Raw genomic sequence first — 27,897 nt, forward strand, 5'->3', positions numbered from 1 at the left:
CTCTGTTGTCTCCTCATGCTGCTGCTATCTAAACAATCTGTCACTGGGCCACTCTGTGGTCTCCTCATTCTGCTGCCAACTCAACACTCTATTACTGGGCCACTCTATGGTCTCCTCATGCTGCTGCCACATCACCACTCTGTGGGCTCCTCTTTCTGCTTCTACCTCACCACTCTGTCACTGGGCTACTCTGTGGTCTCCTCATGCTGCTGCCACCTCACCACTGTGTTCCTGGGCCACTCTGTGGTCTCCTTATGCTGCTGTCACCTCTTCACTATGTCACTCGGCCACTCTTTGGTCTCCTCATGCTGCTGCCCCCTCACCACTATGTCACTGGGCCAATCTGTGGTCTCCTCATGCTGCTGTCAACCCAACACTTTGTCTCTGGGCCACTCTGTGGTCTCCTTAGGGTGCTGCCACCTCACCACTCTGTCACTGGGCCACTCTGTGGTGTACTCATGCTGCTACCAGCTTACCACTATGTCACTGGGCCACTCTGTGTTCTCTCCATGCTTCTCACCACTCTTTGGTCTTTTCATGCTGCTGACACCTTACCACTTTGTTGAGGTGGCAACAGCATGAGGAGACCACACTTCTGCTGCTGCTACCTTACTACTCTGTCACTGGGCCACTCTGTGGACTTCTCATGCTGTTCCCACTGGGCCACTATTTTGCCTTTTCTGGATGACATCACCATTTATTTGACCATTCTTCTGATCTGTCAGAAGGAAGGAAAAAGGAGACACACAACGGATCCTGTCTATGTAGCAGCTGTAAGACCTGTATGACATGGTCCCTATTTTGCATCAGAATTGGCTTTGATCTAGTAGCCAAAAGCAGGAGTGGGTACAAAACATGAAGATATGCAAATATTTCATTCATAAGTGTTTTCTTTGTTTTTTGGATCCACTCCAGCTTTTCTTTTTGGCTTTAGCAATACTGATTAAAGGGGTTATCCCATCATAATGATCACTGTTAAATCAGTTAATGATTTGACAGTGATCATTTTTGTAAATATACTTGATTAACAAATTCCCACCGTTTAGGATAAAATTCATCCCCACTTACCTTATTGTTGTGACTCTGTCTCCCCTGGTTACGGCCACCGCTCTTCTCCAGAATCACGATTGTCACGCTTGCTCAGAAGACTCCTTCTTTTCTCCCGGCCGGGCCGCTCGCTGTCCTGAACGCGCACGCGCGACGGTGACTTCTTCCCGGCCAGAATAGTACAGAGCTGCGAACGCGCACGCCGGCTCTGTACTATACTGGCCAGAAATAAGTCACATGGCGCATGCGCGGCAGTCCAGCGCGCGGCCCGGCCGGGAGAAGACTTCAATCAAGATGACGCCCGCCCCCAGCCAGAATCCAGGAAGTGAACGGCGCGGTGGCAGCAGGTAAGTATAAAAAGGCGAAGTGGGATAACCCCTTTAATTACTGACCAAATGCTAACCGAGTGAAGGCAGATGCTCAACAGACAGGATTCGTTTTTTGGGGGTTATTGTTCTGACGGATCAGAGGAAGGGGATAAATAATCAGTGATGTCAATACAAACTTACTGCTGACACCTTCTCCACTCTTTCATGGGGGCTCTACTTGTATCAGCGTTTAATAGAACAGGTGCTGTAGAAAGCTATGTGGAATCAGCTGACGACAGTGTAAAAAAGTGCGCTCTTTCACGCTATAGTAGGATCTTGGGCCTCTGCACGGTTCTTTATACTTGGCACTAACATTGACCTGTAAGGCTAAATTCACACTCGAGTTATGGGCCAAAGCCCCATAACTGCCCAAATAAGTGAAGTGTGCAGTGATTCTAAGAGCGACGCCTGTCATCTGCGTGTCATACTGACTGACAGTATTGTTTCACCACCACAGCAGACTCCCTATGCGTGTTTCTGCAAGGCACAGTGTTCTACACCACTTTACAGGCACCCTGCAGCCAGGAAATAGCTGTTTTTTAACGAGATTTGCCACAAATAAATTTGAATCAAACCAAATCTTTTGGGAAAATTCGGTGAACCAACCAAATCGAATTTTTGAGATATTCAATCATCTCTACTGATGACCTATCCTCTGGCCTTGGCAGCAGCTGTCTGCCACTGGTTTCTACAGTTAACTTTTTTTCTGAGATTTTTATACTGATGTCTACACCCAGGACTACAACCAGGACCCCCCCCGTCTATCAGCTGTTTGAGAAGGTACCAGCGCTCCTGTGAGCACCGCAGCCTACTTGCATCTCACTAAGCACAGCGCCATACATTTATAGGTCATCAGTTTTAACATCTCAGAAACTTTATGTGGCACTGTATCATATGGTTTTGGAAAGTGACAACTTTATTCGGTTCAGGGGGTCATGCAAATTATATTTTAGACTACGTCCTAACACTTCAGAGGACGAGAGTCAAAGAGTGAGTATAGTCATTTTGTTACTTAAAGGAGACGCTCAGTCTTGGGCTTTTTCGTTGCTGACCAGATTACAGTCCCTCTGGTCGGTAGATAAATTTTTCAGAGCTCTAGGTCTGATCTACGATGACCCAGATCAGGTCTCCCTGGCTGAGACTAAGTTGCGTGGCTTACGGCAGGGAAAGTGTTCTGCAGAGACCTATTGCTCTTTATTTAGGAGATGAGCTACGGATACGGAGTGGAATGATCCAGCTCTCCGTAGTCAATTCTGTCGAAGGTTATACGAGAGCCTGAAAGACGCGTTGGCATTTCATTGGAAGCGGCCATGTCCCTTGCTGTACGTATTCATAGATGCCTGAGGGAGAGATCTAAGGTTTCTCACTTTCAGAGTCAGGACGTACTATCATATAAGGTGTTGGCCCCTCCGACACTTTGGGTAGAGAGACACTTGAGTTCATGTCAGCTGATGAACCAATTCAGGTGGGGGGAGCTACCCCTGGACATGGTGGTAAGAACTTTAGGCTTAAGAAGAGACTCAAGTGGTGTGGGTGGGGAATCTGAGAATTTACTTTTGTCATTTGCTGGTAGTACCCGATTTCTCCTGTCTGCCGAGGTGGCGCTAGATTCCAAAACTGTGGGAATTGAAGTGTTTATTGACAGTAGGGCAGGGATTAACCTAATTGATGGTCAGTTCATCCATAAGCATGGGTTGACAAGTGCATTAGACAAAAATATTTTGGTGTTTGCAATTGATTCCGCTCCGCTCACACAGAAATGTTTGTCACAAATGGTGAAGGACATCCGTTTAAAAGTGGGTGATTTTCATCAAGAATCCATTTTGTGTTTTGTGCTGGAGGGTCTGCCTGCTCCCTTTGTGCTAGGTTTTCCATGGTTAAGCAAACATAATCCTACCATCGATTGGCAAATGAGACAGATTCTCGATTGGAGTGATTATTGCATAGACAACTGCCTTAGCACATCGCTTTCTTTTGTAACCACTAAAGTTGTACCTTTGTTTATTTCAGATTTTTATGATGTATTCTCTGAAAGTGGAGACCAGTATAGAAAAGAGCTCAATTCATTATAATAAAATACAGGAATTGGACATCACATCCAGTGATACAGAAGCCTCTGAGACTGAGAAAGAAGGGGGACAGAAAAATAGAGGTAGGGGTGGAGGATGCTATAGAGGTAGAGGAGCTAAGGGAAGACGAGAAACCAATAGTTTTTTAGAACAAAACTGCCCCTACCCATTGCAAAATCGCAGTCAACACAGGTCACACACCACCCCCTACCAATACCAGACCCCAGTATCACAACAACAGGGGCAGATCATAAACCTTTCCAATAAACCCTTAGAAGAGACAGAAAGGATGATTCTACTTAGAGGCCTATCCTTTGTTCAAACTTCCACCTTTAATTTATTCAATTGGATAAAAGATATTAATCTCTTTGCATGAAAATTTAGATGGTATAAATACTTTACTCTAAAAACTAAACGTGAGAGTAAAGAGTTGGGAATTCCAATGGACATCCTTCAGGATGTCCAGTTACTTTATAGTCTTAGTGACAGTACACCACAGGAAGGCAAAGGTCCATTTACACCCCTAAAAAATAAGAGTGTCAGGATGCCTCCTTTAGGGGACCCTACTTACATAGACGCCTTTGTCATGCAAGTTTCACAAAAACTAGAGGCAATGACAATTAGTAAACCATGTTTCAATTGTTCTAGATTGGAATATCAGGCACTCCAAAATCTGGAACAAGATCAGCAAGTAACAATAAAGTTGTCCGATAAAGGAGGAAATATTGTTATTTTGGAAACATCTCGATACAAAAAGATGTGCCTGGATCTCTTAAATGTTAGAAAAACGTATGAGATACTTTCTTCTGATCTCTGTAGGGGCAGGAACAGAGAAAGGTTAAATTGACCCCTCCCACCACCATACACCAGTGTGTGTTCCTGCCCCTTCAGTGGCCAGGACGGAGGAAGACCTCTCTGCCAGTCAGGGAGGTGAAAACATATTGTGTACCCCTTATTTTTTATTTTCAGAGTACCTGGGAGCTACATCGGGAGCTCGGCGCTTCCGTTGCGGTCATCGCGTTCCGGGTACGTCCCCTGCTCTCTGGAGGCGCATGCCGAAGCTGACAGGGAGACAGTAGGGTCACGCTCCCTGTTAATCAGGAGCCTTCCCTGCGGCTGCCACAGGCCTCCTATCTCCTAGTGAGATCAGTGTGCGGGTGTCTGACGTCACTTCCGGGTTAAGGCGTATACCCGGAAGTGACTTGATATCAGGCGGGGGATTTAAAAAGAGCTCCGTTCCTTGCCGACACAGCCGCATAATGTCGGACCAGGAGCTACAGCAGCCCAAAGAGCATGACGCTGCAACGCTTCAAACTGTGAGTGTACACTTCTGTGTAGTGGCAGCAGACCCACCAAGGAAAGGGTCTATGGTGGGGATTATAGGAGGTGGTTTATTTAACTCCTGTGGAATGCCTCCCCTTGGGCTGGTACCCCACATTTCAATGTATACAGCACTTTCTGTACATTGAATGCTGCATTAATACAGCTGCTCTCTCATAGGTCTCTAAACAAACCTTGAAAAAAAACAGGAAGACTATGAGATGCATCCTATGCTGTTTTAAACTTCCTGATAATTATACTAAAAAGCTCTGTTAGGAGTGTATTACAAAAATCGTGACACATGAACAGCCGTCTATCATGCAGGAATTAAAGTCTATGATCCAAGAGGAAGTTAGATCTTCATTGGCATCCTTTCGCGAAGAAGCCCTTGCAGCGCCTCCGCCAAAATGACAAAAATTGATAGATATATTCTCCTCAGACTCTGACGGGTTGGAGGACGAGGCTTCCTCATCTAAAAAAGATGAAGCCGAGCATCCCTTATAGGAAGGGGAAATAACAGACGAATCAAAAAAAATTTTTTTTTCCATAGTGGAGATGAATGACCTTTTAAAAGCGGTCAGAGACACTATGGGTGTAGAGGATGTCCAAAAAAGTCATTAAGTTCAGGAGGAGATGTTTGGGGGATTAAAAACTAAACGTTTTAGCGTTTTTCCCATAAACGAAAATATTAAAGAAATTATTACGGACGAGTGGGCATCCCCTGAGAAAAAAATTAGGCATTTCTAAGGAATTCAAAACAGGTTAATATTTGATCCCACTGAATCTAAGGTGTTTGACAAAATACCTAGGATTGACATCCAGGTAGCAAAGGTAAATAAAAAAAACTCTCTACCTTTTGATGATTCTTCCCAATTAAAAGATACCATGGAAAGAAAAGCGGATAGCCTCCTGAGGAAGTCTTGGGAAGCGGCAATGTATTGCCTCAAAACAAATATCACCGCAACCTCAGTGGCTAGGTCGATGTATCTCTGGTTAAATGAACTAGAGAGACATCTAATTAATAAAACATCACAGGAACAGATATTAGATTCAATACCATTATTGAAGTCAGCTACAGGCTTCCTAGCTGATGCCTCAGCAGAAACTATTCGTTTTTCAGCTAAAGACGCGGCTCTTATCCAATGCCGCAAGAAGAGCTCTTTGGATGAATCCTGGGGGGGGAGATATAGCATCCAAAATGAAGTTGTGTTCGATACCTTTTTCTGGGGAGTACTTTTTTGGCCCCGTCCTGGACACGATGCTAGAAAAAGCTACCGACAAGAAAAAAGGTTTTCCCGAAGAGAAGCCGACAAAAAGAAAATTGTCCTTTCGTCCACAGTTTAATCAGGGAAAATCCTTTTGTGGAAAAGGAAAAACGGGCCGCTGGAGCTATGCAAAAGGGTGACGGGGGAGAGGATATCCTCTTGACCCCCAAGACAAATCCAGCGACAAACAATGACGCCAGGATAGGGGGAAGACTAAAAACCTTCTACCGGCAGTGGAAATCCGTAACTTCAAATCCTTGGGCTTTAAACCAATAATAATAAATAAATAACAATAACCTAATAATAAAGGACGGGTACAGGATAGAGTCCACCCCCCCCCCCCCCAAGAAAAGATTCAAAATCTCTCATCATCCAGCACAGTTACCATTGATTTGGGAAACAATTCAGGATCTTCAAAAATTGGGAGAAGTTATTCCAGTCCCTCTATCTCAACAGGGGCAGGGCTATTACTCAAACCTATTCCTAGTAAAAAAAAAAATGGGGGCACCTATCAATTGATAATAAACTTAAAAGACCTAAACAAGCATGTTACTTACAGGAAATTCAAGATGGAATCCCTGAGCTCCACTATCCTTCTAATAAAATGAAACACCCTGATGTGTACAGTAGACCTGAAAGACGCGTACTATCACGTCCCGATCCGTACCGAGTCTCAAAAATACCTAAGGTTCACCATAAAAGATCAGATAGGGAACCTAGCCCATTTTCAATTCGTCGCCCTCCCCTTCGGAATATCCTCTGCCCCCATAATATTCACCAAATTAATTGTAGCAATTGTCGCTCTTTTGAGAACTCAGGGTCTTACAATCATCCCCTACTTAGACGACTTCATAATCATATCAGACTCAGAACAACAAATAAAAATAGATCGAGACAGGGTTTGCGACCTCTTAAAAAACCTAGGATGGATAATAAAATTAAACAAGCTGCAAAAAGTAGTGTAGAGGCAGCACTATACGGTATCCGGATAATGCGTCTATATCAATGCAGCAGCCTAGCCGTAGGCCCTTGATCCATCAGGCCATGAAATACACATGTAGAAAAGAAGATGGCTTCGGCAGCATTCCGCAATATCAAAACGATCCTTTATTCGTACCTCCAGACACAATTGGCAACGTTTCGACTGTACACCAGTCTTTGTCAAGCCTAATGAGTGTACTAAGCCGTGGCCTGACATTCTGCCCTACAACCTCACGGGACTGGTTCGAATTTGAGCGCGACTTACAAAAGTTTTTTAGACGCTTGAGATTAAAAGCTTTCTGTTCAGCTAGAAATACTGATGTATCTGCCAGTCAGTCTGATGTATCCACTGTTGTATCCACTGATACTTTGATGTGTAGGAATTTCGAATTACGCAATAAAAGTCATTTTCTTCCACCACAAAACAACCATGTGGTTGAAACATATATCAGTTTTGTCAGAAAACGTATCGATCAATTGAGGGTGGAGGGTACCCACCAGTTCAGACACAACCTATCTCAAGATGAGAGACGGGCTGTTCTTGAACTGGAACATAACAAACAATTGACGATCAAGCCAGCTGACAAGGGGGGTGCCGTGGTCGTGATGGACACATGTAAATATACTGATGAGATCATAAGACAGGTAGGGGATGATAATGTCTATGAGATGTTGAGTAAGGATCCAAGGTGGGACATAGCAGATATCATAGGGGTGTTATTGGATGAGGCTCTCAGCCAGGGAATCATTGATGATGAATTAAACAGCTTTTTGCGTGTAAGCCATCCAATCACCCCTGTGATATATGTTTTACCAAAGATCCACAAGAGTCTTGTGGATCCCCCTGGCCGACCCATAGTGTCGGGCAGGGGTTCCATCTTTAATCCTGTGTCCATCTTTTTGGACAAAGTATTACGGATCCACGCGACCACGGCCCCCTCCTATGTCAGGGATACTGGCCATTTCTTGACTAAACTGAATTCACTTGACTTGCCGGCGGAATTTTTACTTGTGAGTTTTGATGTTGTATCCCTGTATACATCCATTGATCACTCCTATGGTTTAAATGTCGTCGATGTGGCCCTGGCCGGCACGGGGCTCTCTCTTGGGGCGCGCCGGCTGATCCTCGCCCTCTTGGAGGTTGTCCTGAGGAGGAATTATTTTCTCTTCGGTGACACCTTCTACCAGCAAAAGCGGGGTGTGGCGATGGGGTCCAATGTGGCCCCCACCTACGCAAACATCTTCATGGCGGAGGTCGAGGATCGGCTGGTGTATCGCTCCATATTTTTTGAGAGAGTCCTGTGCTGGTGGCGCTACATCGACGACATTTTCTTGATTTGGACTGGCACCGTGCCTGAGCTGGATGAGTTTCATGCGCACCTGAATTCTGGGGTCCGGGACCTGCAGTTCACCGTGATGCATTCTGCCCGTGAGCTGCAGTTCCTTGACGTCCGAATTCAGGTGCACAATGGAAGGATCTGTACTGATCTCTTCCAAAAACCTACAGACAGGAACACCTTGTTAATGTATGACAGTAGTCACCCTCAGAACATGGTAAGCTCCCTTCCGTGGAGTCAGCTACTTAGGGTACGCCGTATCGTATCGGATGACACCCTCTTTGGTATTAGGGTAGATGAGATGTGTAATAAGTTCAGCAGGAGAGGATATCCCACCAAATTGATCAACCATACCAAGCATAGGATTACATCTATGGAACGTGGTTCCACTCTGGTAAGGAAACCCCAAAAACAGGAGACCCCCCGCATTCCTTTTGTATCCATCTTTGGGGGTGATAGCGGCAATATAGCCAACATCCTACGACAGGAATGGCGGATCCTGCAGAAAGGATTGCCTGCAGTCACTGAATTTTCAGTTCCCCCAATGATGGCATACAAACGGAGCCCTAACCTACGCGATAGATTGGTGAAGGCGGATATAGGGGGGAAGGACATCGAAAGACAGAAAAGGCTAGCACCACAGAGGAATGGTAATTTCCCTTGCCTTTTATGTTGCAACTGCGGTGGCATCATGAAAGGTGATGGTTTTACACATCCCTACAGTGGTAAACGGTTTAAGATCAAAGGTCATTATACATGTAAATCCACGGATGTGGTTTACATGATACAGTGCCCGTGCAGTTTGATCTATGTGGGGGAGACCACGATGGAATTGAGGGAAAGAATTAACAAACACAAAAGCACAATAAGAACAGGTGCACTCGACAAACCGGTTGCAAAACACTTCATTGACTGTAAACATTCCATTAATCAATTGAGATTTCGAGTTATCGACAGCGTAGGATACTTGAGAAGGGGTGGGGACAGGAAGGGAATCCTGAGGAAGAAGGAACTTAAATGGATCCATACCCTCAGGTCCCTCCAACCTTTTGGCCTGAATCTAGAGTTTAATGTCGCATCCATCGATTGATGATTGTCACTGTTTTGTCCTCTCAGTATAGTGACATCATGTTTTTAATATATATGTGGCACATCCCCGGTGTAACAGTCTTTAGTCTATATGTCAAAGGACCATGTTGATGGTCCATATGTGTTGTGTATATGGGATACACCATCCAGATGATGGTTATGTGTGGTTATTGTGCACCACACTTATGAGGTTATGTATTTTTCCATTTGCTGTTACGTGCGTGTATATGTGGGGTCAGGATTAATTTCCCTCTATAGTCATGTGATTATCGCTGTGAGCGGAGGCTCTGTAATATATAGACCCGGTCACTTTAGATACAGATCACACATGTAATAAGTAGCGGTGACCGTGGCGTCATCGTTGCCATGGCGCCGATGTTTGCGCCGTGTCTTCATTGGCTGCGTACCCCACGTGACTAACGCTATTGACGCACTGTTGTGCGCACTTGAGTGAGGGTCATGGGGTGGACGCACAAGCTGTGACGTCAGTGAGTGCGTCCTGCAGCACATTGGCTGGAGACACGTGCGCCGCCGGGAGCCATGACAACGTATGATACTTCCGGTATGCAAATACATTGAGATGCGGCTGCGCATTACAGACATTGGAACGCCGAGGTGAACAACACGAGCGGGGTGGACATATCATTAACTGTGAGTTGTAATATCAACATGTGTATACTATTGTGCAGTGATTTGTACGGATGATGTAATGGGGTGTGTCTTTTATGTGGGGGGTATATATATGCCTACCAGAATGTATGTCATTAGGCTTGACAAAGACTGGTGTACAGTCGAAACGTTGCCAATTGTGTCTGGAGGTACGAATAAAGGATCGTTTTGATATTGCGGAATGCTGCCGAAGCCATCTTCTTTTCTACAATAAAATTAAACAAGTCCTGCCTATCACCAATAACAAGGGTAAAATTTCTGGTAAAAGTTCTTTTGGACTCCACAAAACAGACTTCCTTCCTTCCAGAAGAAAGGATAGTAAATATACAAAAAACAAAAGGAGGTTTTATTCCATCAGGGAGACAATAAGTCTCTTAGGGCAGATGACCGACTGTATTGTTACAGTTCCATGGTGTCAGGCCCACTACAGAACCCTCCAGGCTTGGCTCCTGAAGAAGTGGGACAAGCACCAGTCATCACTAGACCAAAGGATTCGGATCCCAGGGCACGTAAAAAGCTCCACACTCTGGTGGTTGGATTCAGAAAAGCTAAGGAAGGGCGTAGAATGACAGAAAACACCAGCAATAATTATCCAGACCAATGCGAGCGGCACGGGATGGGGAGCAAAAGTCAACACAGACCTCTATCAGGGAATCTGGTCTACGGAGAAAATAATGCGATCCTTGAACTATCGGGAGTTCAGAACAGTGTGGGAAATCTTGAAGGCGGCCTCAGCAGAAATAGTAAACAACCACATAAAGATCTTTTCAGACAATGTGACAACAGTATCTTACCTTGAAACATCAGGGGGGTACAAGATCAGTAAAACTTCAGAATCTATCCACAAAAATATTCTCCTGGGTAGAGGGAAAAGTAAAATCTATCTCGGCCATTCACCTAAAAGGAGAACAAAACTTAATAGCAGATTTTCTGAGCAGGACCACCATAGATCAGGGAGAATGGTCCTTAAACAGCAAAATATTCAACCTGGTGGTAAAAAAGTGGGGTCTCCCATCAATAGACCTATTCGCTTCCAAACTAAACGCAAAAGTCCCATTGTTTTGCTCCCTGAACCCAAGGGACAATCCTTGGGCTATAGATGCGTTTTCCCAAAACTGGAACTGGGACCTCTCTTATGCCTTTCCCCCATTCCAGCTAATACCCAGGGTTCAATAGAAAGCCATGCAGGAGTCGGCAAAACTAATCCTAATAACCCCATTCTGGCCCAAGAGAAGTTGGTTCTCCATACTAATGAAGTTATCTCCACAGGAACCTTTAACTCTTCCACTCAGGGAAGATACCTTGGTCCAGGGCCCGATCTCACATCCACATCCGGAACTCTTCAAACTAACAGCATGGATCCTTAATCCGACATCCTAAGACGCAAGGATCTTTCTGAAAAGGTAATATCTACTCTCAAGGCAAGTAGAAAAAAAGTTACTGGTACCATTTACCTCAAAATATGGACCAATCATAGATGGCTCAGGAGATTTATTAGATCCGCATCTAGACTAAGACCTTCAATCAGATCCAGGATGCCTTCCTGGGACTTAAATACGACTTAAAGGACTCACAGGGGCTCCATTTGAACCTTTAGAAGAACCTTTCACAGAAAACAGCCTTCCTGATAGCCATATCATCAGCTAAGAGGTTAAGCGAAATCCAGGCCCTTTTAATTCGGGAACCATACCTCACTATACAGGAAGACAGGATAACCCTCAAACTAGATCCAGGGTTTTTACCCAAGGTAGTAACCGATTTTCACAGAAACCAAGAAATAATATTACCTTCCTTCTTCACAAACTCCAAAAATCCTGGGGAGAAGCAATTCCACTGCCTGGATGTCAGAAGAAGGGCAAATGACTTTTTTTTTTACCAGGAAACACTATGTACACAGCTTGCTGCAGCTTTCGGTGAGCAGACGTCTGTTGCAAGCATGTCTGAAAGCTCTCTTAGTTCTTTCTTGCCCAGCCTCCAGTGTCATCTCGGAGAGGATTTTCAGTGTGTCAGGGGTGTGGTGACACCCAAATGGATCAAATTGTCCTCTGCCAGTGTCCAAAACATCACTTTTGTTAAAAGGAACCAGGCATGGATCCGAGAGGATTTTAACACTCCTCCACCTGAGACCGATGAATAGATCTGGCCTTGCTCACAGTGCCGTATCTTGCCATGGTTGCTGCCATCATTTTGCCTGCCTACCATCATGTTCCATATGGCTGCTGCTACTCCTCCCTGCTAATCCCCTACTGCCACCACAATTAATGCTACGCATTGGCCAATATTACTACTACTACCCTAAACAGACGATCTACTGCCTTGTTTGTTCTATGCTTTGCTGCTTCTGCTGCAACGACTGTTGCCGCCACAAGCCTCTATTAACTTACCCTTTCCACACTGTACTCCTGTTGCTCTCAGTTATAAGTGAGAATTTTTCTAGGCTCGTTCAGAATTATCTACTTTTTCTTCTGACAATTATCACTTGTCTGTTTATAAATATGGGCAAGCATTCTGCTTAATGTTCGGAGGCTTGATCCCAACAAGCCACTCTTTCTTCTGACAAATAAAAGTTATGCATGTCATATGTGGCGGCATTCTTCTCCTGGCATAATTTTTGGATTCTTGTCTCCCAACAATCCACTATTTATTTCCCCCATAACATCATGTGTGTTTAAACATCATCTACCCCAAATTTTGGAAGCTTTGGAATATGAAAAATCATAACACATGCAATGTGCAGTGTGTTTTTTTAACAAGCAGTTTTTTACCGCCGTCAACCATATTACCAATAGCTATGTATATCATGATCACTTTGACATTATTTGCGATTGCTGTCATTGTGCTCAAGAGCTTATGGAAGGGGGAGAGAAAAAGCAAAAATTCATAAAAAAATTACCGTAATTAAAATAGATAACATATTATCCGGAAAATTCTATGAGACTGGAGGGTGTTATATACCAATTTTCAGGTCAAGTGCAGCAACTTTGGGTAGAATCGATTTGGGTTGAATCGATTCGGGTTGAATCGATTCAGATCCAAACCAAACTTTTTTGAAAAATTCTATTATTTTGAAACAAACCAAATCTCAACAGGTTTGCACTAGACATTGTTGTATAATTTTGTATGCACACTGTAAAACTTTTAATAAAAATGTTTTATACAAAGCATAAATCCTGATTTCACTTGAATTACCTCTACAAATTTTCTGGTAATGCAGTTTGGAGCTAAATTAATTAACTATGGACATTAATAAAAGTGTGTCTGTTTATGATCCATTTATCCAATTTTCTTCTCATATTACTTTTACATTGACTTCACTCATTTTTTATTCTCCTCAGATTCCACAAGTGAGTTATGCCTCCACTGCTCCAGACCTTAGTGACAACAGTCGATATGACTTCTTCTCTCGAGTGGTTCCATCTGACACCTATCAAGCTCAGGCTATGGTAGATATTGTGAAAGCCTTAAGGTGGAGTTATGTGTCAACACTTGCATCTGAAGGCAGCTATGGTGAAAGTGGAGTTGAAGCATTTATCCAGAAATCCAGGGAAGATGGTAAGCAGCAAGCATGAGCCTCTTTTAACTAACATAGGCGTAATAGTAGAGAAAGCAACTTATTTTAAATAGGATAAAGATAATATTTTAGCATATCTACAACAGCTACATTTGACTGAATGGCATGATTTAGATGTTCTTTTGTAACTTTCTAAAGTCATTTTTTTTATTATAAATATGTTACTAGGTTCTGTGAATATGTGAGCTTTCAGCTGACCATTAATTCATTTGTAAAGGATAAAAGCAAATGCTTTATTAATTATGTAAAGGGTATAAAGTGGTGAAAATGAATTTTCTATTAATGTACTAATTAACCTGGGGTTCATATAAACTATGTGTTGAAGTTCTGCTAGTAAAAAACTCATAAGCACAATAAAAACAGGATATTTGCCTTGTGTTTGCAGGGGGTTTGTGTGTAGCACAGTCAGTTAAAATTCCTCGGGAGCCAAAAGCAGGAGAGTATGATAAGATAATTCGCCGACTTCTGGAGACATCCAATGCCCGGGCAGTTATTATTTTTGCAAGTGAAGATGATATCAGGTAAAAAAGTGCACATTTTGAAAATATATTTTGTATGTATGATTTTCTCATTCAGTGAGGAACTAAACACATCAATATGTAGTGATTTGGTAGAGATAATTTAGGTTCAAGGTGCAATGAAGCGGTTATTTGGCACTGAATGAATACTTAATAATATATTGGTGGGCTACATGGAATGGATACCTTCTATTCTATCTAGATTTCAAAGCCTCATAGTTCCCAAATTTTTTGATGAAAATCCAGCTGCCTACCATTACGTCATTTGACAATCTAGAATTCCCTGCAGTTCTATTGTAAATCTAACCAGGATTCTTTATTGCGGATTACTGGAAAATTATAGCAGCTGTAGTACAATTTATAAACAGCAGGAGATGATGAATCATCATATTCTACATTTTAACAATTGTAGGGCACACATTTATCACATTTTCCATGATGTTGTGGCTGCTATATATAGCACTGTGAAACTTTGAGTGGTATATATACAGGTTTAATAATTATCATGATTTGCTTACCTTGTCACACCTTCACTATTGAACAATTGTCTGCTCGTTTTCTGGAGGTGAAGCGCCTCATCAATATGAGGACAAGCCATGGCTACTGCTGTTGTTTGCCCTAATATGTTCTGCTGCCCGGAAATGAAGATTTAAGTGTCTGTAAAACATTGGCTCCTTTAGACAGGCAGATTATTGGCTCAACATAAGAAATGTTGACTTGTTTTCTGCAAAAAATTTTTTTTTTGCATTCATTTATGCCATGTGCACAGACCCATAAGGAGGTTTATTTGGCATTCGATTTGCTGCAGAGTGCTGGCTGTGAGAAATCATATTTTCCCCAAATAGCAGTGTTTTTGTAACAGTCTCTGCTCCAAGAGTCAGGTAGATAAGTAGGAAAGGGTATAGCTTGAAAGCCAAACACTAAGATTGGTGCTCTGTTTAAATCCTGCTTTGGGACTGCCGTTTGCCAGTTCTTGCATGTGTGTGTCCATGTGTCTGTCTGTGTATGATATTTAATTCTCTCTGCTTATAATGAGTATTTTCTGACCCATCTTACTTCTCTTTGCCTTTTCTTTAACTGTTTAGTGACCATCCTACTGCCTTTGCTCTCTGTACTTTAGTCTCTCCTGGTTTTGACTCAGCTAATTTCTGACTTTGCATTTGGTTTCTGTCATGGTTTGGATGTTTAGCCACACTTTGCCTTTCTGCTCCACCTGCCAGCAGCTTCCTAGTGGAAGCAAGAAATATTTTATTCCACCTACAGGGAATAATCCCGTTAGATTACTGATAGTGAGCAGCTATTCCTCTGTAGACTGGGCCCTGTAGTGATGGGGTGTTGCAGGGCAAGGTGGCCCTTTCATGCTCAACCAAATAGCTAGCACCAAGTCTGGCAGTGAGTGTGCAGTTTGCTGTAGAGGTTACTTGTATCCCATCAGTTTTGCTACAGTTTTTAACCCCTTAACACATAATGCTGTACAGGTACGGTATTATGCGCAAAGACTTATATGGAGTGGCAAGCTGCGCTGAGCACGCTCAATACCAATAATTTTACTCCTCAGATGCTGCGTTCAATAGCAGTTGCGGCATGTGTAGAGTTAGGTTGAAGAAGGCAGTTTCCTTCCATCCGATTTGATCCCCCACAGTGAAATTGTGGGGCTCTGATCAGTTCCCAGGTTTGGTGATGACTCTGAAATTAAATCCCTCAGGTGCAGATGTCAATTGTCAATAGTGTTTATTGCATCTGTGAGGTTAAGCAAGGGGGCCCCTCTGCGTTCCGATCGGAGCACCTGCAGTGAAATCGTGGGACTCTGATCAGTTACCATGACAGCCTGGGTCCTGGCCCAGGCCTTCAATGGTAAGTTGCCTGTAAAGCTGTGCACAAATTCACAGGTAGGCAATGAAAATATCATAGTATTCTATTATAATCTATGGAACAAGCAATCAGAAAATCACAAGTTATAGCTAAGGGGGCGGAAATTTATTGAGAAAAAGGTAAAAAAAAAAAGTGAAAATAATATATATATTAAAATTTCCTCACCCCCTTTCCAAATTTTTCAGCTAAAAATAAATAAACAATTAAAAATAAACTTAACAGGTATCATCACGTCCAAAAATGCCTGAACTATTAACCTGTAAAGGACCCTCAACGTACATGTACGGCGCTGGTGGACGTGACTTAAGGACCAGAGCCATACATGTACGGTGGGCTGATCGTGCATGTGCCGAAGCTGCTCCGGGCCCCTGCCGCATACTCCGGCATCGGTGAAAACATTGATGACGGTGTATTAACCCCTTGTGTGCCACGGTCAAAGCGGCATACAGAGGGTTTGCAGAGAGTATGGTTACCCTCCACATCTCCATCGGTTCCCGACGCTGCAGTGGCGGGGACCCAATGGAAGGGAAGGACTAGGCATCGGTGTTTGCCTTCTACGGAAGACTGTGAGATCCAGCCCAAAAGCTGACAGCCAATGCCTTACAATACAGGTTATATTGTAATGCAGGGAATCAGACCCCAGAAGTTGAAGTCCCAGAGTGGGACAAAAATAAAAAGTAATAAAAAAAGGAAAAAAAGTGTTTTTCATAATGAAAAAAAAAAAAAAGTTTCAAGTAAAAAAAATAACAATAATAACGACCGGCTCTATATGAATATCACATGATCCGCTTGAATGCCGTCGAAAAAATAAAATAAAAACTGTGCTAAAACAATCATTTTTTTGTCACCTTACATCACAAAAAGTGCAACACCAAGTGATCAAAAATGTGTACAGTCGTGGCCAAAAGTTTTGAGAATGACACAAATATTAGTTTTCACAAAGTTTGCTGCTAAACTGCTTTTAGATCTTTGTTTCAGTTGTTTCTGTGATGTAGTGAAATATAATTACACGCACTTCATACGTTTCAAAGGCTTTTATCGGCAATTACATGACATTTATGCAAAGAGTCAGTATTTGCAGTGTTGGCCCTTCTTTTCCAGGACCTCTGCAATTCGACTGGGCATGCTCCCAAATCAACTTCTGGGCCAATTACCGACTGATAGCAACCCATTCTTTCATAATCACTTCTTGGAGTTTGTCAGAATTAGTGGATTTTTGTTTGTCCACCCGCCTCTTGAGGATTGACCACAAGTTCTCAATGGGATTAAGATCTGGGGAGTTTCCAGTCCATGGACCCAAAATGTCAACGTTTTGGTCCCCGAGCCACTTAGTTATCACTTTTGCCTTATGGCACGGTGCTCCATCGTGCTGGAAAATGCATTGTTCTTCACCAAACTGTTGTTGGATTGTTGGAAGAAGTTGCTGTTGGAGGGTGTTTTGGTACCATTCTTTATTCATGGCTGTGTTTTTGGGCAAAATTGTGAATGAGCCCACTCCCTTGGATGAGAAGCAACCCCACACATGAATGGTCTCAGGATGCTTTACTGTTGGCATGACACAGGACTGATGGTAGCGCTCACCTTTTCTTCTCCGGACAAGCCTTTTTCCAGATGCCCCAAACAATCGGAAAGAGGCTTCATCGGAGAATATGACTTTGCCCCAGTCCTCAGCAGTCCATTCACCATACTTTCTGCAGAAGATCAATCTGTCTCTGATGTTTTTTTTGGAGAGAAGTGGCTTCTTTGCTGCCCTTCTTGACACCAGGCCAGCTTCCAAAAGTCTTCGCCTCACTGTGCGTGCAGATGCTCTCACACCTGCCTGCTGCCATTCCTGAGCAAGCTCTGCACTGGTGGCACTCCGATCCCGCAGCTGAATCCTCTTTAGGAGACTATCCTGGCGCTTGCTGGACTTTCTTGGATGCCCTGAAGCCTTCTTAACAAGAATTTAACCTCTTTCCTTGACGTTCTTGATGATCCTATAAATTGTTGATTGAGGTGCAATCTTAGTAGCCACAATATCCTTGCCTGTGAAGCCATTTTTATGCAACGCAATGATGGCTGCACGCGTTTCTTTGCAGGTCACCATGGTTAACAATGGAAGAACAATGATTTCAAGCATCACCCTCCTTTTAACATGTCAAGTCTGCCATTTTAACCCAATCAGCCTGACATAATGATCTCCAGCCTTGTGCTCGTCAACATTCTCACTTGAGTTAACAAGACGATTACTGAAATGATCTCAGCAGGTCCTTTAATGACAGCAATGAAATGCAGTGGAAAGGTTTTTTAGGATTAAGTTAATTTTCATGGCAAAGAAGGACTATGCAATTTATCTGATCACTCTTCATAACATTGTGGAGTATATGCAAAATACTATTATAAAAACTTAAGCAGCAACTTTTCCAATTTCCAATATTTGTCATTCTCAAAACTTTTGGCCACGACAGTAGATATATTAGAAATGTAAAGTAATAACTTTTATATTAAGCATCACTATCTGTTTTAAAAGCAAAAAAAATAGAAATTTGGAAAGTTGCAAATGTTTCATTTTTTTTTGTAAATTTGGTATTTTTTTTAAAATAAAAATGAAAAATATTGACTGAAATTTACCACTATCATGAAGTACAATGTGTGATGAGAAAACGATCTCAGAATGGCTTGGATAAGTAAAAGCGTTCCAAAGTTATTACCACATAAAGTGACATATGTCAAATTTTCAAAAAATGGCCTGGTCCTTAACCTTTTACGGACACAGGGCATACAGGTACGCCCTGATGTCCTGGTACTTAAGGACACAGGGCGTACCTGTATGCCTTGTGTATTTCAGATCACCGCCGCGCGGCGGGCGGTGATCGGAACCCGGTGCCTGCTCAAATCATTGAGCAGGAACCTGGGGCCAATGCGCCGGGGGGTCCTGTGACCCCTACCCCCTTGTAGGCGATCGCAGAAAACCGCAGGTCAATTCAGACCTGCGGCTTGCTGCGTTTCTGGTTTATTCGGGTCTCTGAGGACCCGATAACCCGGAACAGGATGGTGATTGGTGGTATGATAATACACCACCAATCACTATCCTGTAATCCTGAGAGGTGATGGTGACATCACCTCTCAGGATCGCCTCCGATTGGTTCGCTGAAGGAGCGGGAGATTCAAATTATCGCATAATTTGATAAACTGAATGTCGTCGGATTTCAGCACCCCCATCTGTCCAGGCATCACCCCATCTGTGCCCAGTACCCCATCTGTGCCCCAGCACCCCCCATCTGTGCAATCAGGTACTTAGGGAAAGGCTAGGGAAAGGTTGAGTTAGGCAGGGATATAAAGGGAAAGTTAGTGGAAGTAAAAAAAAAAATCAACAGTTTGTGATTGCATCACCCTAAATCGGGTGTCTGGGGTCCACAGCACAGCAGTGTGACCCTAGACCCCCCAGGGGTGCTGCAGCTTGCCCCCCACAACTTTTTTGCGGCGCAGGCACCTTATATATATTTTTTTGTGCGTACGCTGACTGTGGCCGGCACTCTTAGCGTCCAGCCACTGTTAGCGCATCGTACACCCCACCGCTGATCAACTTCGGACAGTTGATCAGCGATTTTGAATTATTTTTTTTCATATTTTTTGCCCTTTTTTTAGTTAGTAATTTTTTATTTTTTTGTCTGTTAGGTTTAGGGTGAGTTTGCGAACATCCATGCCCCCACACACACGCACATCGAATAAAGATTTACACGTACACACACACACGCAGACACACACTCCCCTATGGCCTGCCGGATGTTTTCGTCCGAGGAGGAATACGCCCAGCTTGCCTCCGAGAGTCCTAGTGAGGACGAGGATGACCCCACTTTCCTGTTGTCATTCGCGTCCTCTTCATCATCTAGCAATGATGATGAGCCCCCAATGTGGCGGAGACGCCGCCAGGTGGAGCAAGGGGACCGCCATGCTAGGGACCCTGTGGCCTATCCTAGTATGAGCAGTTAAATCCACTGGAGCACCCTGCCGTTGAACTTGTTTGGTGTACCGCAGAGCGATTTGAGCCCGTGATTCCTGATTTTGTAGGCCAACCAGGAATCCAAATTTTCACAGTGGGCTTCACTGAATACGACTATTTTAGTCTTTTTTTCAGTGACCACTTTGTAAATCTAATGGTGGAGCAAACAAACCGGTACGCCCAACAGTTTGTTGCTCAACACCCAGGCTCCTTTTTGGCTAGGCCCGGTGGCTGGCTCCCGGTCTGTGCAGCCGAGATGAGGACATTTTGGGGCCCTGTGCTGCACATGGGCCTAGTCAAGAAACCTAGTGTCAGGCATTACTGGAGTGGGAACATCCTCTACCAGACCCCACTTTACAGTACAGCCATGACACGTACCCGGTTTGAGGCCATCCGGAAATGCCTGCATTATTCAGATAATGCAGCATGTCCCCCCCAAATTTGTACAGGCCTATGTATCTGGAAGGGAGGTCACGGTTAATGAGTCACTCATTGCGTTCAAGGGGAGATTCATTTTCCGCCAGTATGTTCCCTCAAAGCGGGCGAGGTATGGCGTGAAGCTGTACAAACTTTGTGAGAGTACCTCAGGGTACACTTACAAGTTTCGTGTGTACGAGGGGCGAGATTCCCGTATTGAACCCCCAGAATGTCCCCCAACTCTGGGTGTTAGCGGGAAACTTGTGTGGGACCTTATGCACCCACTGCTAGATAAAGGTTATCACCTGTACGTGGATAACTTTTATACTAGTATCCCCTTGTTCCAGTCCCTCGCCGCCAGATCCACGTCCGCTTGTGGGACCGTGCGGAAAAATGAAAGCGGCCTTCCTGCCAACCCCCTCCAGGTACCTATTCCCAGGGGTGAGACCCGTGCCCTTACCAGCAGAAACCTGTTGCTGGTCAGATATAAGGAGAAGAGGGATGTCCTTGTACTGTCCACAATTCATGGTAACGGCATCACCCCTGTCCCTGTGCGAGGTACCGCGGCAATGGTCCTCAAGCCCGATTGTATCGTCGACTACAATCAGTATATGGGAGGAGTTGATCTCTCTGATCAAGTCCTCAAGCCATATAATGCCATGCGCAAAACCCGGTAATGGTACAAAAAGTTGCAGTCTACTTGGTGAAGGTTGCCTTGTACAACTCTTTTGTACTGTCCTGGAGCACTGGCAACACAAGGAAATTCGTTCAGTTCTATGAGGCAGTCTTCAAGGACCTGATCTTTTCTGGCCGGGAAAGAGCAAGGCGGAGTACCTCGGGAACTGGAGGCGCCAGGATCGTCCCTGGCCAACACTTTTCAGGTGTGGTCCCCCATACTGGAAAGAAGGGACGGAACCCAAAAAAAGTGCAGAGTGTATCGCAGGAGGGGGATACGGAAAGATACACCACTACTCAGTGTGACACGTGGCCCGATCATCCGGGCCTCTGCATTGACGGTTGCTTCAGGGAGTACCACACTTCCATGGAGTACTAAATTTATATCCCAATTTAGCCACTGACAATCGGATAAAAAACTGGTTCTCAGACTTGAGGCACTAAAACAAAAAAAAAAAAATTTTCAACAATATTTGTAAAACTCAAATAAAAAAAAAAAGACATATTAGGTATTGCCGCGTCCGTAATAATAGCAAGCGATTAAAAAGTCATATGCCCCCCCCAAAATAGTGCCAATAAAATGTCCTCTCATCCTACAAAAAATGAACCCCTACCTAAGATAATAAAACTAAAAAAAAAAATGACCCTTAGACTATGGAGATACTAAAATGTTTTTTTTTTTGTTTATAAAAAGATAATATAGTGTAAAACATTTAAAAAAAAAGTAGACATATTAGGTATCTCCGCGTCCGTAAGAATCTGCTCTATAAAAATACCCCCCCTAACCCCTCAGATGAACACAGTAAAAAAAAAGGTGCCAAAAAAGCTAATTTTTTGGCAAATTTTCCATTTTAAATCCATTTTTTTCCAATAACAATGTAAGGGTTAACAGCAAAACAAAACTTTATATTTATTACCTCCATACCGCAGTTTACAGAAACACCCCATATGTGGTCATAAACTGCTGTATGACCAAACGGCAGGGCGCAGAAGGAAAGGAACGCCGTATGGTTTCTGGAAGGTAGATTTTGATGGCCCTTTTTTTTTGGGCACCATGTCCCATTTGAAGACCCCCTGATGCACCCCTAGAAGAAAAACTTCATAAAAGCGACCCCATCTAAGAAACTACACCCCTCAAGGTATCCAAAACTGATTTTACAAACGTCGTTAACCCTTTAGGTGTTCCACAAGAGTTATTGGCAAATGGAGATGAAATTTCAGAATTTCTATTTCTGGTAACCTTGCCTCACAAAAATGTAATATAGATAAACCAAAAATCATATGTACACTAAAAATAGTCCCAAAAAAACTGCCACCTTATCCCGTAGTTTCCAAAATGGGGTCACTTTTATGGAGTTTCTACTCTAGGGGTGCATGAGCAGGGCTTCAAATGTTACATGGTGTAAATAAACAAGTCCAGCAAAATCTGCCTTCCAAAAACCACATGCCGCACCTTTCCCTCTATGCCCTACTGTGTGCCCGTACAGTAGTTTACGGCCACATATGGGGTGTTCCTGCAAACTACAGAATCGGGGAAATAAATATAGCATTTTGTTTGTCTGTTAACCCCTGCTTTGTTACTGGAAAAAATGGATTAAAATGAAATTTGAGAATAGTTTTTTTTGGGTAAATATTCCATCTCCATTTGCCAAATACTCTTGTGCAACACCTAAAAGGTTAACAAAGTTTGTAAAATCAGTTTTGAATACCTTGAGTGGTGCAGTTTCTTAGATAGGGTAATTTTTATGGAGTTTCTACTCTAGGGGTGCTTTAGGGGGGCTTCAAATGGGACATGGTGTAAATAAACCAGTCCAGCAAATTCCACCTTCCAAAAACCTTTCCCTCTACGCCCTACCGTGTGCCCGTACAGTAGTTTACGGCCATATATGGGATGTTTATGCAAGCTACAGAATCGGGGCAATAAATATAGCATTTTGTTTTGCTGTTAGCCCTTTATTTGTTACTTGATAAATGGATTAAAATGGAAAATTTTCCAAAAAATTTCAATTCTCAAATTCCATCTCCATTTGCCAATAACTCTTGTGCAAAAACTAAAGGGTTAACAAAGTTTGTAAAATCAGTTTTGAATACCTTGAGGGGTGTAGTTTCTTAGATGGGGTCACTTTTATGGAGTTTCTACTCTAGGGGTGCATCAGGGGGCTTCAAATGGGACATGGTGTAAATAAACCAGTCCAGCAAAATCTGCCTTCCAAAAACCACACAGCGCACCTTTCCCTCTACGCCCTACTGTGTGCCCGTACAGTAGTTTACGGCCACCTATGGGGTGTTTCTGCAAACTAAAGAATCGGGGCAATAAATATAGCATTTTGTTTGGCTGTTAACCCTTGATTTGTTACTGGAAAAAATTGATTAAAATTGAAAATTTGCCCAAAAAAATTAAATCTCAAATTTCATCCCCATTTGCCAATAACTCTTGTGCAACACCTAAAGGGTTAACAAAGTTTGTAAAATCAGTATTGAATACCTTGAGGGGTGTAGTTTCTTAGATGGGGTCACTTTTATGGAGTTTCTACTCTAGGGGTGCATCAGGGGGGCTTCAAATGGGACATGGTGTAAATAAACCAGTCCAGCAAAATCTGCCTACCAAAAACCACACGGCGCACCTTTCCCTCTACGCCCCACTGTGTGCCCATACAGTAGTTTACGGCCACATATGGGGTGTTTCTGCAAACTACAGAATCGGGGCAATAAATATAGCATTTTGTTTGGCTGTTAACCCTTGATTTGTTACTGGAAAAAAATGGATTCAAATGGAAACTTTGCCCAAAAGTTGAAATTCTCAAATTTTATTCCCATTTGCCAATAAATCTTGTGCAACACCTAAAGGGTTGACAACGTTTGTAAAATCAGTTTTGAATACCTTGAGGGGTATAGTTTATAGAATGGGGTCATTTTTGGGTGGCTTCTATTATGTAAGCCTCACAAAGTGACTTCAGACCTGAACTGGTCCCTAAAAATTGGGTTTTTGAAAATTTCTGAAAATTTTCAAGATTTGCTTCTAAACTTCTAAGCCTTATAACATCCCCAAAAAATAAAATGTCATTCCCAAAAGGATCCAAACATGAAGTAGACATATGGGGAATGTAAAGTAATAACTATTTTAGTAGGTATTACTATGTATTATAGAAGTAGAGAAATTGAAACTTGGAAATTTGCAATTTTTTCTAAATATTTTGTAAATTTGGTATTTTTTTATAAATAAAAATGATATTTTTTTACTTCATTTTACCATGAAGTACAATATGTGCTGAAAAAAACATTCTCAGAATGGCCTGGATAAGTAAAAGCGTTTTAAAGTTATCACCACTTAAAGTGACACTGGTCAGATTTGCAAAAATTGTCTGGTCCTTAAGGTGAAATAAGGCTGTGTCCTTAAGGAGTTAAGGTAAAAAATAGCAGTGTCCTAAATGGGTTAAAATATAAAAATATGCTTCTTGCATGGTGAGTGGCATAACAAAAAAAATATAAATAAAAACCTGTGATTCACCATTTTTTAGTCACACTGTCCCCCAAAAATGGTCTTTATGGGGTTAAGAAGGTATAATGTTTTTTATCAGGCTACATTTATATTTCTCAGAAAATGTCTTTATTCAGTCTATGATAAAAATATAAAAAATAGACACACATAGGTGCAATATGGATCCATAGAATTCTATAGGCAGAATATATCTCAAATCTATCTGTTTGAATGACCTATTAGACCTTTCTGTTACTGAGGAATATTTCACATTGTTTGAAAACAAGTCAGTTATTTTCAGAATAGGTTTCATCTTGAAATGTGTATTGATCACTGCAAACTAGATTACCCCACTGACAAGCTAGTGTAATCCTAGATTGCAGATGTGAACTGCTGACTGTGAGCACGTCAGCTTTGTTGCTTGTGTTATGCATGTCAACTATAATAAATATAATGAGAATAATAGATCATGATCTTGTAGATTTGACACTGTAAGTATGGCATTCAACATTCTTTTCATGTAATATGCTATTTTCCATAGGCGAGTACTTGCAGCAGCAAAACGGGCAAATCAAACCGGACACTTCATGTGGGTTGGATCTGATAGTTGGGGTTCAAAGATTTCTCCAGTGCTTCAGCAAGAAGAAGTGGCAGAAGGGGCCGTCACTATACTACCTACACGGGCTTCAGTCAGAGGTTTAGTTACATGTCCATACATTGTGAATTTTGTTTTAATCATGTTTTTGTAAAGTTCTTCAACTTACTCTTTTATCTTCTAATATAATGTTATATGTTGATTGTTATTTAGGGTTTGACCGGTATTTTATTAGTCGGACACTAGATAATAATAGGAGGAATGTCTGGTTTGCTGAATTCTGGGAGGACAATTTTCATTGTAGACTGAGCCGAAATGCACTACGCAGAGGAGGCCATGGAAAGAAGTGCACCAGTAAGTAATATATAATAAATGGTCACCTGTAATGAACTTCAGGCCTGTAGTTTACATTAGGATAGATCTACTATTGCAGTTGCGCCAAGATTCTGGTTCAGGGGTATTGTGCCAAATTTATTACGTGTCACTGACAGGCGCATAGCTAAAGGCTCATGTGACTTTGTGCAAGAGTTCACCTTGGGCCCCCTTCCATCAGTGCTTTGTGGCAGAGGCACAGAGCCTTCATGTCACCTGGGGCAAAAATTTAAATGGTCAAATTCTTGACCTAACCCCTTCCGTCCAGACAGAGCTGTAACACCAGCATGCATTTTCTATCATACCAGTATCTTCTTATGCGGCCTAAGGGTCTTTGGGCCCCCTCAGGCACCTGGGCCTGGTAGCGACTTTACATTTACCGACAAAGAGGTAGGGTGTGATTGCTTATCAGATTATGTGTCATTGCTTATCAGAAAGGTGGCTTAATATGCACCAAAAATTGCCACCAAATTTTTATACCATTGAATTATTTCCATATATATTTAATTGCTAAGGTCTATAAAGATACAGTATTTGTTTTGTACTGTGCTCCACACAGGAATAGAGCCTCCAAACAGTAACAGTCAATTCAACAATTCTGACTCAGATACATGAAGGGTATAAGGTTCTCTTAAATAGAAACTGCCAGTTCTTAGGCTGATAGTACCCAATTCATATTTATCCCATAACCAATATTAACTTAATTTTAACTTAATATTAACTTAATTAATTGTGACCTCTAAAAATCCAGCTAGCTATCATAGTGTATTATTTTGTTTGTTCACTCCTGCGTGAGTGATTGTGGTTATTTGCACTTTCATCACCAGTTCTTTTTCTACTGATTCCTTTTCCATTTATTGTACAGTTTAGTGTCAGCACAAATGATAGCTGGCTACTAAAATCGCATCATTCACTGCCCCCCAACATGTTTCACCAAATTCCTTGTTTCCTCAGGTGTATACGGGAAAATACATGGTGTAACACCGTGCTCAAGTTTAAATACTCTTGGTTCAAAGTCGCTATCATGATCTACCAATAATCACCTGTCTTGTCATCATGATTTCACTAGCCACACCGTCTTAGTCTCATCATTTCTATCATATCCTCCTACGTATATTCACTGAGTCTGCCTCTCCTCACTTAATTCACCTATCGTATTCTACTTTGTGGCTTCTCTAGGACTGCCCTCATCGTGTCTCAACACTTATCATCCTCTACTGCTCCTTCTCCATAACTCCTTCCCCTCATTCCAGCTCCATTGATGTAACGTAAGGCCACGGTCCCTCTATATCTCTTTAAATGCGCATGTCTTCTGACTTAGTGTGCAGAGCAAGTTCTTGCTTCTACATGATGTTATTTTCCTGTTGAACTTGTGGCAATGTATTAAGTGAATACCTCGGTATAACCTAACCTCTATATCAAGGATCAGCAACCTCTGGCACTCCAGCTGTTCAGAAACTGCAACTCCCAGAATGCTTCATTCACTTCTGTGGGAGGTAGAAGAACAGCCAAGCATGTTCGTATGCTGGGAGTTATAGTTTCACAGCAGCTGGAGTACCAAAGGCTGACCCCTGCTCTGTATCCTTATATACTATATCCTAATCAGTGTCATTAGTTGATTTATTATCTGTAAATGTTTATCACCTATACAGTACAGTATATCATCATGCATATCAGAGAATCCTCACAATTCCTCATAACTCCTATATATGAAACCGGTAGGAGACAATCACATGTCGTAGCAGTCTTTATTAGAGGTGTGATTAATGTTTCTTTATATCTGCTATTCATCATTAATTATCCATATCATTATTATTTTACCTCGCTTCCTCATGTAATTTCCCTTTTTGAGGGTCTGAGGGCAGAAGGAGGATATTAGGGTATTGTTACTGTTCAGGATCATGACAAACTTAAGAACAAAGTAATAGTGGCATCCCATAACATCAGGGCACATCATCGATGTACCTTCCCCAAAATAAAATGTAACTTGTAAATAAACTTATATATATTAATGCCAAGAATGGCCTAGACCTATCTTGACACAGGTATAAAGTGTGTATTAAAACTTCACTTTTAATTCGACATAATGATAAAACGGCTGTGAGCCATAACAAACAATTAAAACACTTTGTTTCTACCCCAAAGAGTTGACGATTTACTTGCTGCCAAGGTGAGGGAGATGTGCACTATCTCCTATTCACCACAACTATATCTGCAGAGCTTGAACATAGGGCGGCAATGTGTGGATAGACCTGTAGTTGCCTGCAAAAAC

General features: G+C 42.5%; 1 protein-coding gene across 1 annotated transcript in view; it reads left to right on the forward strand.

Moving 5' to 3' along the window:
• The window catches only part of GRM4 (glutamate metabotropic receptor 4), a 328,568-nt gene that overhangs the window by 133,523 nt on the left and 167,148 nt on the right, over positions 1 to 27,897 (forward strand). Inside the window, exons 2-5 of the mRNA XM_040422220.1 lie at positions 13,481 to 13,697; positions 14,102 to 14,237; positions 25,200 to 25,354; positions 25,467 to 25,607. Coding sequence (XP_040278154.1) covers positions 13,481 to 13,697; positions 14,102 to 14,237; positions 25,200 to 25,354; positions 25,467 to 25,607 — 649 coding nt within the window. The remainder of the gene's footprint in view (positions 1 to 13,480; positions 13,698 to 14,101; positions 14,238 to 25,199; positions 25,355 to 25,466; positions 25,608 to 27,897) is intronic.

This window comes from Bufo bufo, chromosome 3 (assembly GCF_905171765.1).
Source record: "Bufo bufo chromosome 3, aBufBuf1.1, whole genome shotgun sequence".
In the NCBI taxonomy this organism is placed as follows: domain Eukaryota; kingdom Metazoa; phylum Chordata; class Amphibia; order Anura; family Bufonidae; genus Bufo; species Bufo bufo.